The sequence below is a fragment of the Thermobia domestica genome, chromosome 3 (genome assembly GCF_964235325.1).
Source record: "Thermobia domestica chromosome 3, izTheDome1.hap1.1, whole genome shotgun sequence".
Classification (NCBI taxonomy): domain Eukaryota; kingdom Metazoa; phylum Arthropoda; class Insecta; order Zygentoma; family Lepismatidae; genus Thermobia; species Thermobia domestica.
The window spans coordinates 26,747,770-26,763,181 of record NC_137456.1 but is presented as its reverse complement, the minus strand read 5'-3'; the positions used below and the strand labels follow the sequence as shown (position 1 = coordinate 26,763,181).

The 15,412-nt window shown below is 34.3% G+C and overlaps 1 protein-coding gene across 5 annotated transcripts in view; it reads left to right on the top strand.

The window, feature by feature from the left end:
* Window positions 1-15,412, top strand: part of Mrtf (Myocardin-related transcription factor) — a 548,717-nt gene that overhangs the window by 506,414 nt on the left and 26,891 nt on the right. For all 5 annotated transcript variants that reach the window (XM_081750581.1, XM_081750580.1, XM_081750579.1 and 2 more), the window contains 4 exons: window positions 448-622; window positions 9,226-9,291; window positions 11,295-11,426; window positions 13,240-13,407. In XM_081750581.1, the coding sequence (XP_081606707.1) occupies window positions 472-622; window positions 9,226-9,291; window positions 11,295-11,426; window positions 13,240-13,407 (517 nt within the window). In that variant the 5' untranslated portion in view covers window positions 448-471. The remainder of the gene's footprint in view (window positions 1-447; window positions 623-9,225; window positions 9,292-11,294; window positions 11,427-13,239; window positions 13,408-15,412) is intronic.

The following is a 15,412-nucleotide window of genomic DNA, read 5'->3' as shown; positions in this document are numbered from 1 at the left end:
TAATGGAATTATCCACTATGGTTGCGACGTGATAAAAGATCAACAAAGAAATTATCAATAGTAAATCTTAATATTGCTACCAGAAATTGATGTAATGAATTTTCATTTCAATTTATTCCAAATTTATGTGACCTCCTCTCTTTATTAAAATATTCATTTGGCCCCTGTCTGGGTGGCGATCACCGCCTAGCCACCTGGGCCAGTCCAGGCCTGCTTATAGCACATTTTAGGTGTGTTCATTTTAACATTAGCAATATAAGTAATTTTAAATATACCTTCAGCTAATGTAACAATCTAAGTCTATGCAAAATGCTCTGTTGATAAAAATGCTACATTCCAAGGTAAATTTTAAAACAATAACAACCCAAGTTGACAATATATAAAATTTGCATTTTACTCTCCGGAATAGTTACTCTATAAATACTACTATTCTGTTTTATTTTCCAGGACTGCAACCTGAATCTAACCACAATGGCCGAAGGTGGAACGGGAAGTTCCCCTGCTGGGGGTGGTTCAGAAACCGGCAGCAACTCCTCCAATCAAACTGTCATTCCCCTCTCTCCCCCAAAAGCTGAAGTGGATGATTCGCCACTCCAGAAATCCATGGATAAAAATAAAGAATGTAAGTATATCATATGTACAGAACTGTTTGAGACTTTTTTATTCTTAGAATTATATGCTCCATAGTGTAAACCTCATTTATCTATTTTGTATTTCATCACTGGCGTAGAAGAATGGTGGTGCTGAAGGTATTTGGGTAGCTGTATAATAAGTATTATTATTTTAATTAATAGTTATGTTGGAAAGCTTTCTACTTAGATGTAAGTACATTTTCTAACAGATTTTATTTCATTTGCTTCCTCTGTTTGGATCAAATTTCCAATTGTACAATTAGTTTTTCATTCATTTCATTTGCTTATTTCTAATTGCGAAGTTCTGTTATCACTATCATACAGTTGACAAAGAAAGCTCTGTCCTTTGATTTTGAAGGAAAACTTGGTTTCACTGATTTAGTCGAAAGTGTAGAGGTTGTGTAGATATATATGTGGGTCCAAGGGAAGGCTGTAGTCGTCCTCTTTGAGCTCCAGATTCATTGTCGAAAAAATTGTAGACCTATTTATGTCGCTTTATCGTACTCTGTAGTGTTGATTTCTTTTTCCGACACACAGTGTATAATCCCTTTTATTCATCAAATCCTAGATCCATATATGCAGTGTGTAGTGGTATTGTATCAGGAGCAGTCATAAAGTTCCAGGAATTGTGTTCTAGCTCTTTGTTACCACAATATAAGTACATATTTACTTAATCGCCTTCAAAGTAGGTACACTCATGTCCAAAATGATTGTCGCATATCTATAATTGTCTTCTTGTAAGAATATAATTTGATAATGATTTTGCAGGGTATTTTTAATACTGATACTAGGTGTATAATCGGGAAATGTATATTTGTGGTAAATTTCATAGGAAAAGCATTGTAAATAGGAAAAACAAAATATTGCTTAATGGACAAGGAAGTTTTATTTTCGTTTTATTGTTCTTATTTACTGCTCTTTTTGACATGAAATTTGCCACATACATGTCTTTGCCGATTATACACATACTAACATTATAAGAAATACCGGGAGAATTCGTTATCAAATTATATTTCTACAACAACATATTTATAGACATGCGACAATAATTTTGGACATGAGTGTACCTGTATAACACACACACACACTTGTTCCACCGCTCCTGTCATTTCTCTTTTGGTATCTTCCGAAGTTTAGCTGTCTCAACTGGTTTAGATTTCTTTTACGTTGGCGAAACGGAAAAGTACAATTTTTAGCTTTGGCAGGCGCCAAATATTCGATGGTACTAAACTGTTTATAAGGTTATTAAACTCTTTGAATCATATTTTCCCCAATTTGCACATGAACTTGGATGTTCGCTTGATCTGTGAAATTGCACCAACTTATCACTACATACTCCTCTGTTTAGCTACACTATTCGTACACTGCCTGTTATGACGTGTTCACACTTGTTAAATTCAAAATTAGATAACCTAAGGATCATACTATACAAGATTTATTGTGATTGCATTACAAATGCCAGGACTACAACATTTCGGGAACTTTTCGACTGCCCTCATATATTTATGTTTAATATGTATTATAAATAATTGGTATCGATATTTAAAACAAAAATAGCTGTTTAGCGGCACTCCAGATCTTTTATCCAATCGTGAATTTCGTATTAGTAATATTTCTTTAACCAATTGGTAGACAAAATAAAGAACTAAGTTTTCAACTTATTTATTATCTGTTTAATATATCGATAGGTCATCCTTTGTTGATATTGTCTAAATACTCTGTTCTTGGTCTTCTATGTCTGCTGTGTTCCAAAGATGTTAGTGTAATATGAACATCAAATTAAATGGGCAGCTAATCATGTTTGTTCTTTACTTCGTTCGTGGTCAGAAAATATACCGCTTCCGTTTGCAGTATTGCGTCGTATCTTCTTTGTATAATAGGATGTTGCATAAATTGTTACAATGTTTTCTGAAAAGATTCCTTCATCAAAATAAGAAAAAAGTTCATATGAACCTGTGCTCAAAGTGGATCGTTTGGGTGCCGAAAACGTGAAACAAGTGAACTTAAAAAGTTCATAGCTTCACTACCATGGGACGTATCGTAATCGGGTCAAGGCATCACTGAGAAACTAGTATGTGAACTATTCAAATATTCATCTTTCAGAACCACTGATGCTTGCACAATCATTTTTACAAAGGCTGTTTGAAAGTACTTGATCATTCTCCACCTACCTCTCTAAAAATTGATGTGCAAGTACTGGAGCATTCTTAAACATAGATATTTGGATAGTTCACTTACTAGTTCCTCAGTGAAGTCTTGACCCGACTACGATAGGGCCCATAATAGTAGAGTTACGAACTTGTTTCAGTTTTCGGCAAGCTATAACTTCAAAACTATCGACTTTTAAGCACAGGTCCATGTAAACTTTTTTTCTTATTTACATCTGAGGAGTCTGTTCCCAAAATATTATGACACATTTATGTAACACCCTGTATATACTCTTCACAGCTACTGTTAATCGTAAGGAAAACTTATTTTCTTAACAGCAAAACTTGTACTAAAATGTAAAAGAAAGAAACCTGTTTGGTGTAGTGTTCCGAGAAATAAATAAATAAATAAAAAGACATTGAATTGAAGTAGTGGCTACCCTTACAGCTTACGTCGTGTTTTGGACTATCGTAATAACAACATATGCATATCCATTTATCCGTGTGGGATGCGGAGGACGCTGAATGCATAAAAATATACAGCTGTGTTTTCCTTGTGGTCAGGGAACAGGTTTTTCACTACGGAAATCATTGTAGCTGGCAATTCGGAGATGTAGTTTTTCAAGGAAAAAATAAAATAATTTGTGTCGCAGTCACTCGAATAAACTGAAACAAATCTTAAATGTCAGTTAAGTGTTACAAAATAGTTGTCAGACTATAGTTTAGATTTTCCTTTTCAATGTAACGTCAAGTGAAGGAGTAACCTTTATAAATTTTTCTTCTGTAGATGTTTTATTTTCAGAACTGCAATAGGCAGGATTTAAAAGCATGACCTGAATCAGTTAATAACATATGCTTGCATTACAAGCTTCTGAGTAAGATTGCCGATGTCATATGTTTCCACGAATGTAGTTTTCTGTTTGAATGCGAGTATTTAGTGTCACTTCAGTTTAGGATGCATTTGTGTTAGTGTTCAGTTCCCGCTTATAGCACCGAAGCTATATGAAAAATTCGAACAACGATTTTAGGTACTTTCACATAAGATTGCCAGTTTTTCAAAGTGGGACACACTTGTTACGTGATGAACGAAGATAAAATAAAACTAGACACTTAACAGATGTATGTGCTCGTAGTTACTATTATGCCTTGTTTCCTAATTATTCTCGTTTAAATTCATACTTCGTTCCAAGTTTTGCTGCCTACGGCGATTCCTTTTGTTTTCGCCCAAACCCTGAAAATTTCGTGTAGATTATACGAGGAGTGATCAAAAAGTAAGGTTACAAAGCCTGCAGTGAAACGTGTATACCGGTATATTATTTCATACAACCAATACAGCCAAAAGATAATACATACATTAGATTATTTTTCAATAGACTCCATATCGGTTGAGGCATTTGTCACATCGTAGGATGAGTTTGAAGATTCTCTCCTGGTACAAATCCTGTTCTTGCGTGTTTGGCCAAGTTGTCACGAAGTGTTTCACCTTCTCGTGTAAAGGGAAGTGACGGCTCCTAGGTGCTCTTTCAAGTGCAGGAAGTCGTTTGGAGCGAAGTCCGCGCTCTAAGAAGGGTGGTCGATTATGTCCCAGCGAAACTGCTTCGGCCACTGCGCCCCTCGTTGGTGATGTTTTCTCCACCAGCTACAAACTTTCGACACTATTCTGCGACATGCTGACGAGACATTACAGTCTCTCCGTAAATGTATACCAGCTGTTGGTGAATTTCAGCCGCGGTTACATGTTTCACCCACAGAAATCGAATAACTGAGCAGACTTCTTCGCGCGAGTCCAGTTTTCCAACTGAATCGCCATTTGTGTTTACGTACAACTAACGCCTTAGGTAGCGGATGCCTGAAACTCTGCACAGTTGCCTATTCCATATAGTACAATTACCGCACACTCATCATTCCTCTAGAACAGACGAGACTCCAGAAATATCAACCTTGTAACCTTAGCTTCTAATCCTCCCTCGTACAAAGTGTAAAAATTTGTTTTCGATTAATTGAGCTTCCATTCAAGCCATGTGAAATTATTACACTCAACAGATTAAAAAAAAAAAGTTTAACTACAGTACAACGCTTAGAGGAACCTTCACTATAAATTTCACAATTTTAACCAGATTCCAATAAATCAGTCAATTTTGTAAATTTTTCCACTTTGATGAGATTTGAAATCAAATACTTTAAACAGTGAGAGTGAATGATTAAGAAATTATTGCCAAAATGTGTGAAGAAAGGAGGAAAACATGCCCGTTATTCTAAGGGAGACGGATGACTAAAGCAAGTGAATGATGATGGAAGAATTGGTGGAATGAGAATGTGAAAGGAAACGGGAGACCCACGGGTACAATGTTGTACACCACAAAGTTACAATCTGGGGATCGAACCAGAGATCTCACCACTAGAAGTAAGCGCTGCACCATTCAACTACCATGCTCCCCTTACAGCACACAACATATGTGAGATTGTAACAGTATGGATTTGTCTACAGCCTGGTCGTTGCTAGTGTGTGTTAGGTGATCGCCTATAGTACGTCAGGTGGAGTAGGACGGAAGCAAACGTTGAAGCGGGCAGACAGTGGTGATGCAAAATGGGAGACTTCAGTGAGTTTCAGAAAAGACAAATTGTTGCGTCTAAGTTGGTCAGTGTGTTGGGTATATCGCTAAGAACCGTATCCAAGGTGATTATGGCTAAACAACATTAGCGATAAATAGATGGAAGACAAGCGTCAGTGACAAGAGGTAGCTGAGTAACGATTGTTAGTGAAGACCATTGAGCAAAGGTGGAAAAAGTGATTGCGAATTATTTTAACCGAGTGGGCATAGGTAAATAAATGATCAGTGTTCTTGGTTCAGAATGTGAAGTTCCAGAGAATCGTGAATTAATTCCAGGTAATTTCCTTAGTTTCCCTAGACGAATAGCATCTTTAAATTAGTCGTAAGGCGGCTTCTATCCAAAATATTTTCGTACCTTTCATTGTTAAAATACGTAATACGCTGTATAATCAGTGAATGTAGAATTTTGTTTTGAAAGCTCTTTTTTAAAATAGTAATACTAGCATACAGTGTAGATATTGACATAGAGGTATGCAAATAGATTCTACGTAAAATAAGGCTGTCTGAAAGTAGCTTCTGATATTGTATTGTATTTTGTGTTGTTTCTTTGTAGTTTGCAACATAGGTATATATGAGTATAAAATTATCAGTTTGCTTGTTGTAAGGAAGGAAGTAGCATCGAGAACTGAACACTTCCTCTTCTAATCCACCGATTCCCTTCTCTTCCCCTTTCCCTTCCCCTTTTATTTTGAGAATCGTGCTTTGAGTGTCGATCGGAAAAAAACAATTGTGGAGGGAGCACGCATTGAGAATCAAGTGGATGTGCGTAACGGCCGGACGTTGCTGGATCGTGATGGGGAAGACAGTCACCAACCAAGTGCCCAGCAACTTACCTGGGTGCTCGATCGCTCGCTTATTATCCATCGAGCCCTCTATCGGTTCCAAACATCATTTGATGATAGACCTTAATGACAGTTGTAATCACCTGTGGGTTCTCCCTCACAAAGTAGTGCTTTGAAATTTCCTGTATTTTGTTATGACTTCCACAGCTTCCTAATAATCCCCCACCAGTTACTTCACTATATATTATCAAAGAAGTAAACAACTTAGTGACTGCTTTGTGATCAAAGTGCTATGTGATGTGGTTAGGAAAATTTAATTCTTTTGAAAGAAATATCGTAATAATATAATTTTAAGAAAAGAAAAATGTGGATAGTCTTTTTCGTAATAGTTTCTTTTAATCATGATATTAAGAAGTAATAGTGATTAGTGTATACAAGTGTTGTGTGATGGCTGTTGGTAACTCGAATGTTTTAAGAGATTTCAAATGCTACCTGCTTTACACATTTTGTGATGTTATATGTGAAAGAACAAGTCTCAGCAAGTAATGAAGTGATTTCTAAGTCGGTCGATAGTGTCAGTACGTACTAAATTTGTCGAAACATTTCTAACCGAAGATCATCTGTAAGTGTGATTCCATCGAAGTGTTGTTCTCCCAACTGCCACTGTTCAGGCTCTCGCATGCCTCGGTTCTATGGACGATGGTGGCAGAAATGGGATTACACATTGATGTCGCCAGGTTTTCATGATGGTTAGTATCTTTTTGTACAATATTGAAAGAAATTACTTGTACTGCGAAGCAGTAGTTCATGAGTATCTTATTATTTGGTCCATTCTTTCATTATGGTTGTTTTTGTTATTGAATCGTAGTTTCAATTTCAACATATCTATCTATCTATATCTATATATATATAGTATGGCGCTAATATATATAGTATGGCGCTAAATTCGTTGTACAAAAGCAGAGGAGTGATTCCTGCGATGCCGTTCAAGTCCAAATTCAGCGTCGCAACTTCGGGAAGAAGAAAGGGGAAGTATCTAAAAAATTATCGAAAATGACTGATATTAGTGACGAATCCATAGTTTTTGGGGTCGCTGAGGTGAACATTGACACTTCCGATGCCGTTTAAATCTAAAATCAGCCCCGCAACTTGGGGAGGGAAGGAAGGAGATACAAAAATGATCGAAAATGACCGATATTAGTGTCGAATCCATAGTTTTCGGGGTCGCTGGCACGAACAGTGACACTTTTGATGCCGTTTAAGTAGAAATTTTAGCCCTTTATTTCCAAAATGAAACGTATTTTCCCCGCGCAAAGAACATGTATTCTGCTGGTAATATCTAAAATATTTGCATTAAATTCTGCTTCAGAGCTGCAGGTTTAGCGGGTAAGTGTGAACCGGTGTTCGAGGTTGGTTGTTCGATTCCCAGTTACAGTATGTGAGCTGGAAATATCAGTGTGTAAGAACCATATAGTTTTTTTTTTTGTTTGTTTGTTTATTTGTGTGTTTCTTTAAGTTTAGCGCCTCTTTTCAGCACTGAGGCTGTATGAGACGTAGACCCATCAAGGTGGAATCTGAACCGCTGTGATGCGTTCATTGCTGTCTCACGGGAATCGACCCACGACACGTGCACCAAAGGCACGTACGCGAATCAGTAAACGGGAAGGACTGACTGTACACACAAGACGGGATAGACCCCTATGTAAGAACGGTATTCCTACACAGAAATTCCGTTCTTGATTAATTTATTATTATTATTATTATTTTCGATCATTTAGTAAGATGCCCTTTCTGGACTAGAAGGCCAAGTAATAACTGATATGTTGTGGGATTTTAGTGGTGTGGATTTGTGAGTGTAAAGTAAACTGAGTAACGTACACGAAAAATTGCAATTTTCTATTTTCATTCGTCAGTATCCATTCTTTATTAGAATCATCACCATAGGTTCCCGATTCCAGCATACTGCCGGGTCAATGTGTAGGACGAGGGCTCTGTCCAACGACGTATTTCAGTGTTCAGGTCCACACCATCATCGATCTCCTCCCCCCCCCCCATTTTTTTCCACATCCTTCTGCATTTTACCCTGCCATCTGTTCTTCGGATCTCTCTTGGTTAAGCCTAATTAATGGTTATTTCATTTCTTATTCGATTTGTTCCTGTCTTTCCGAAAATGCGTCGTAGTAAGATGATCACCATAGTAAGAGCGAATTTAAAATAAATAGCTAAATAAAAATAAACATAGAAAAATTGCAATTTAAGAACAAACTAGCTGAACCTGCTCTTTCTACACAGTGTTTCATTCACATATGAGCATGATTCTTCTTGTCATTCTTTACAACATCTTTACATGTCCCTTTACAGACAGTAAAAGACGGTCGATAAAGATCGGCAAGGGGAGATTTTTTGATAAATTTTTTTCAATATTTCGCACCGTTTGCAAGATTTGAACGTACTTCCAGATGGAGTTTCTAATTCATGTATGAATAGTGTTTTCTTTCTTCTTGCATGCAGTATGTAATAAGCAAATATACTACACACACAATTAATTATAATGTCAGTGATGTGTATGGTGTTCATTGGACAAAACACTCCAAAGAGAAATGGTTATCCTTCGTTTTTCATTATAATTTGGGCATGAAACAAACGCCGCAGAAAGATACTAACCCCGTATACAAATGAGTGGTGTTGGAATGTATAACTCATAAAATATGATGCTTTACTTTTTTAAAATTTCAACACTTCCAGTGTACCCCTAAAAATGTAATAAAGAAATAACGGCCATTTTTTTTTTTTTAATATTCAATGAGAACTGAACAATCTATACAAAATTTGCAATGGGTCAGTGAAAATGACATCCACAAAGGACAGTGAAAACCACAAACATATAAACTTTTCTTGATCACAAACATAAAACCTAACATTTTAATATATAGAGTCTAGTATGAAGTGGCCTCTTAGGCTTTAACTGAAATTTTGTGGAGTAATTAAGTACAATAAAATATTGGTTTCATTTTAAACATGATGTATTTAATTGTATTTTCTTATATTTCAGCTTTGAAAGTGAAATTGATGTTAAGAAGACCAATAACTCAGTTGGTGGATCAAGGAATCATGCCACGTAAGTTGACTCTCTAAATTTCTTGATATTTGAATTCTGTTTTTTTAAAAAAATCAAATTGCCTTTTTACATTTGCAAAAAGATAGAAAGTTAATTTCAAAAATTGAAATACTGGATGAATTAGCTAAATTGAAATTCTTGATTAATAAATAATACAAGGTGATTCAAAAAATGGGAAATTTTGAAAATTAAATAATTTCATGAAAACCATTTTTAAAAGAAGTATTTATCTAATTTAATGGTAAAAGTAATGTCATTTTAGAATACATACAGTATAATGTTAGTAACCGGTTACTGTTTGGTACGCCAGTAGTCACCGTTACTATTTGGTACGAAAATTATCACTATCCTCTTAGGTATTGATCAAGACCAATTTCATCTCTCTATGACTTATGGTTCTCGAGATATGGCTCCTTAAATCTCTCGAAATCGGAAGTTTTTTGGCCAATATCTCGGGAACGGTAAGTCATAGAGAGATAATATTGGTCAGATACACAGATAGATATAAGAGGATGCTGATCATTTGGTATCAAATAGTAACCGTTGGCCAGTGGCCACCGGTTACTAAAATTATCCTGTATGTATTCTAAAATTGCATTATTTTTACTATTAAATAACATAAATATCTTTTTTAAAAAATGTTTTCATGAAATTATTTAATTTTAAAAAATTCACGTTTTTTAAATCACCCTGTATCTGGTAGTACGGAAGTTATTTCCAACAGCATATGATACAGATGTATTCACTAATGTGTTTGTATAAATGCCTTGGTTTTATTCATAATATTTTTTCTTGGTTTATCGAATTCTCTTGTAGTTAATAGGGATTATGTTTAGAATCCAAAATTCCAAAAACGGTATCTTAATTTCCATTTCTGCTTTAATTTCAAGGGTTTGTGCTGGAGGGTGTGTCTGGTAGCCTTTAAGGATTTCACTGACTCATCCAGTAATTATATATCAGATTTGAGAGTCAGATTTTTTTAAAGTTACAATAGATGTTAATAGTCTGAAATTGAAAGTAAGGAATAGAATCTTATTGTTAAATGTCTATAAATAATTTAGCCGCAAATGCCTCAGTGCACTTATTTTGTCCGTTAACAGTAAATATTATTTTCTTCAACCCTACGTATACCAAAAAGTTACGCGTAACACCGCACACCAAGGGAGGGTTAAAAAATGTCCATTACATAAATAATTATTTTCTGTCCCTGAAAATGCAATATTCTTCTCTATTTTGTGCCTTCAGTTCTCTTAGTTTATAGTTAATTCAAAATAGGATAAGAATATTACATTTACTGGGACAGAAATAATTATTTTTGTGGTAGACATTTTTTTAACCCTCCCTTGTTGTGTGGTGTTATGCGTAACTCTGTGGTGTACGTATGATTCCACTTTTAATATCATCATCATGAAACCAGCTGTACTCGTAGCGACGTCTAGTGTCCCAATCTTGAACTTTAACTGGAAATAACCTCATGTATGTTATGGTAATATTTTCTAGAAATTAAAAGTATTGATGACAGAAAATAAAATTTATATTATTTTTGACACAAAACCTGAGTTGTGACAGATACTAAAGAAACGTCCATAAAGATTCTTCTTCTAAGAAAAGTGTGGACAATTTTTAATCCACCTTGGTGTACATAGGGTTAATATATATATTTTTTTTAAAACACAGTTACTGCTGACTCTCATACTATAATTCGCATAATTGCTCGAATGTTACGAGCGACGTAAGATATTCCACACAACACTATGTCTATATTTATGTTGGACTTTTACTATGTAGAAATAGCGAGGGAAATAATTTATGATTTTCATACTAAGATATACATACATACATACATACATATATATATATATATATATCTATATATATATATATATATATATATATATATATATATATATATATATATATATATATATATATATATATATATATATATATATATATTGCAATCAAAGTTCGTCTGTTTGTTACCTTTTGATTTTGTTTTTCAGCGCTGAAGACGCCACCTGCATTCCATGAACAACGCCAAAAGCTGGAGCGAGCTAAAATGGGTGACCTCCTCAAGGCCAAAATCCAGCAACGGCCTGATAGACAAGAACTTGTCAGACAACATATATTAGAGGGTAAGTGTTTCATATTTGTTATATCTAATATAGACGATAGGTTGATGACAAATATCCAGTTTCGTCAAATATGAACTTTCCAGTCTCTTGATACATAATGATGTAAGAAATAATAGTATTTGCTCAAAAGCGTAATGTGTAAGTTCATACATGAAGGTAGATTAATGTGAAGTATAGTTACGTTTAATATGGCCAAGCCTGGTCAAACCAATGTGCATGTCGCTGCATCACCAAGAATGATTGTATAGAAATTACGTACGTAATCTTTCATTGGAAAAGCTCTTCAATCATCTTAGAAAAGGTCGAAATATGAAAATGAAATCTATGAGTTTTACGTCCCACGATTATGCCGGCTAGACTAAAGGAGACGGTGATAATGAGAAATGAATGAAATGGTGGAATGAAGAAAGTGGGAGGAAACGGGAGAAACCCGAGGAAACCCACGCACACGGTGTTTGTCCACCACAAAGTTCACTTGGCGGAGGCTGGGATCGAACCCGGGTCCCCAGTGAACGCTCTACCACTGAGCCACCGCGGCTCTAGAAAAGGTCGAGGATCAGTTAGATGACTGGTTAATTCGTAGGAAACTAATAGAACAGTTACACGAAATTGAGCAGACATAAGTTCCTTCTTTAACAGAGAATTACATGCAAGTAACATGGATATGTACGAACAGTGTTGGTGGATACAGAACTTCATTATCTACCTATAATTTTACCAAGTTTTTAAAGTTATTATTATTATTATTATTATTATTATTATTTTAGTAAAGAGATGAAAATGTATTTTTAAGCAAAAGTTTGTACTAATAATTTTACTAGAACATTACAGTAAATCGTCTATTTTACTTACAATAAAACATTGTATAAAGCCTCTTTAACATTAAATTGAAAATATAAAATAAATTACAACTTTTACTAAACACATAACTCAATATATAGTATTAATTAATATGAAGCACTCTGTTAATGACCATAGTTAAAAATAATCAAAGTACATCTACATTTTTTTCATATGTACCGTCTTTGCCTCACTGTGTATAAAACTCACTTTTTTCTTTGAGAATAAGTCAAAAAATAGAATGCATCTTATTCACCGTTACAGAGATTTTGTTTATTTCAACTTTAACAAGTATTCTCGATTTCGTGTTGTTTGGTGTCGTCCTTGTGTCCCTCCGATAGCAACAGCATTGCAGCTACTACAGATCAGTGACTCAGTAAGTGTAGTTTAAATGCAGTCGCTTTAGTTACCGTTTCATAGTACATGTGCTTTTCTTTTGATACATATGTGCTATAGACATCCTTAGACGCACATGCGATTCTACATTTAGTTAAGCATTGCTCACTCGTCATATACACTGTATTTCGTACTATAATATGTATGTATATGTATTATATAATACATATTATACATATTTATTTAATATGTATTATATGCAATGAAACTTTTTTTTCTTAAATGAAACAGAAAATGGAGTACATCTTATATGCCGGCAAGTATGATATATAATACGCTACTTAATGACAAAAATAAAAGTAATCATTATGCGTTATGGATATTAAGGGAAAGGAGGGGCCAGTATATGTTTGCGTATTTATATACCGGGAAATCGGTGGTTTTTGCAAGGTTATTATTGGGTAATTTTACCTAATATTTTTTTAATTATTATTATTTTCATTAGAGTCTTGCAAGAAAGTAATTTAGTAAATGATCATTTCGGCAGTTGCTCTAATTTTCTGCCTATTCATATTGTAAAGAATCGCTTTTTGGTATGTAAACAAATTATACAGTGTATGTTGAATTTTCTTTCTAGCTGACGTTGGTAACGTGGACCCATCGTTGGCCGAAAGACAGAGGATGCTAAAGAAAGCTCGCCTAGCAGACTCCCTCAACGACCAATTATCTCACAGGCCCGGACCCTTGGAGCTCATCAAGAAGAATATTCTTCACACAGATGAACCCATCGAAAGGGCAGTAAAAGGTAAGTCAAAAGTAATCGTTTATTTATTCACAATTTATGTGTATTGATTATTTTTAAAGTATTTACTTACAGTCAAAAATATAACGGTTCCGTTTGCTATAGTTTATGTCATCATATTGTCATACATATATGATGCATCGCTATTCAGAAAATAGTAAAAACGTAATCACAATATTAAAAAAGTACGTTATGAATTCTTAAAAACTAAGAAAGAAAAAGTGAGAAGCGTCCAGAAGGCGCCATGTTGGACTGCAGGATCACGTTGTAGTGTTACCTGGTCTACGTAGAAGGAGTTTAGTGGAAGAAGATAAAAACTAGAATGGGTAGGTGAGTAAGAGTGCAATAGAGAGAAAGAATACATTTTAAAAAAATGTTTAAATAAAGTGGAAAAAAGATTGAAAAAAGAAAATTAAGAAATTAACAAAATATAAATAATTATAAATTTTAAAAATAAAAAAATATATGAATTATGAATGTATTTTCACTACGAAGCATCTTTAAAACTGTGAAAATATATTGCTAATAAACATCTAATCAAATTATTATACATTCATAACTATGTCTTACCTATACAATCATGGGCAGAGCTGGCGTTAGTGGACTAATAATTCAGAAACCGTACTTTGCTTTATAACACAATCTTTAAAATGTTATATTGTAGAGCAGAGAAATTTGTAGGATTTGTTCCTAAATAATTGTTCCATAATTTGTCTTTCCATTATCTTTCTGTATTAATTTATTGCAGGAAAACTGAATCTCTGAGTCAGTTGTACTTAAACCGAAATCTTGAAAACGTTAGTTTGTCCAAGATATTCCTCATGGTGCATTTTGTTAATGTTTCATATTTGTAATGTTAAACATAATTTAATTGTTAAAGCGGGGTAAAATATGACTCGTTATTTGTATGTGACATACAGGAGAAATACCTTCAGTAAAATACTTTTTATTTACACACACCCACCCACACACACACACACATATATATATATATATATATATATATATATATATATATAATCCTTTATTAAGTCTTCAAAACAACTCTAGTCATCACTATGAAAGCAGTATCATTATATACAGAAATCATTCATAACTGATTTCATGCATCCTCTTCCTCCGTAAAATGTCAGGAAATGTGTGTATATATAGAGAGAGGTATGGCAAAAAGAAAGATTAAAGTCAGAATCAAGCAATAGAAGAATTTCAAGAGAACATGCTAGGTATGTTTCAGAACTTTTTTTAAACCATCCAGAATATTAACAATGTCAAAATTTTACATCGAACAAAAATTCAAATTGAAGCGGTAGCTGGAAGAAGATACATATTGATAATTATCCTTATCCTTTCCATTAGTATAAAAGAACTTACATATCTAGTTCTATAATCTCTGTAATATTTGCTGCAAAATTTTAATGGTAAAGATCAGGAGCAGTTTTAGTGTAACTGGCGCACAACTGATTCCTGTCCTCGAACAAAACATTAAAACAATTTGTCTTCAAACATGTTTTCGACGTAATATGTGTGCTCTTAACACAGCAGCATAGAAACAGAAGAATCATCAGTATAATAATAACTAGTTTGCTCTGTGTGAGAAACAACAAACAAAAAAAAAGCATATTCCACCTTCCTGTCAATTTAGTACACTACATGACCACTAGATTTTTAAACATTTTATTTTAAGATAAATGCAGATTTATTGCTGTTTTTGGGTGGAATTGCTACACCATTACTGTCTTCGTCCGTTTGGATTAATAAGTTACCTCATGTCCTGTTCGGGCTTAGGATCGAAAGTGTCATAAGACTGCCTGACGAAAGTCGCAGTAATGACTAAAAACTGGCTTACAAAAGTCTGTTGAAAATATTTGATATAAAAAAGCCATTACTCGTTAATACGACTCATTAGTTAATTTTCTCATTATCCGATGGATATGAATTACGATCATTGTTACTTAATTTGTGCCCCTTGATTAATATTTGTAGCTAGTGATACCATATACAGAAGAAG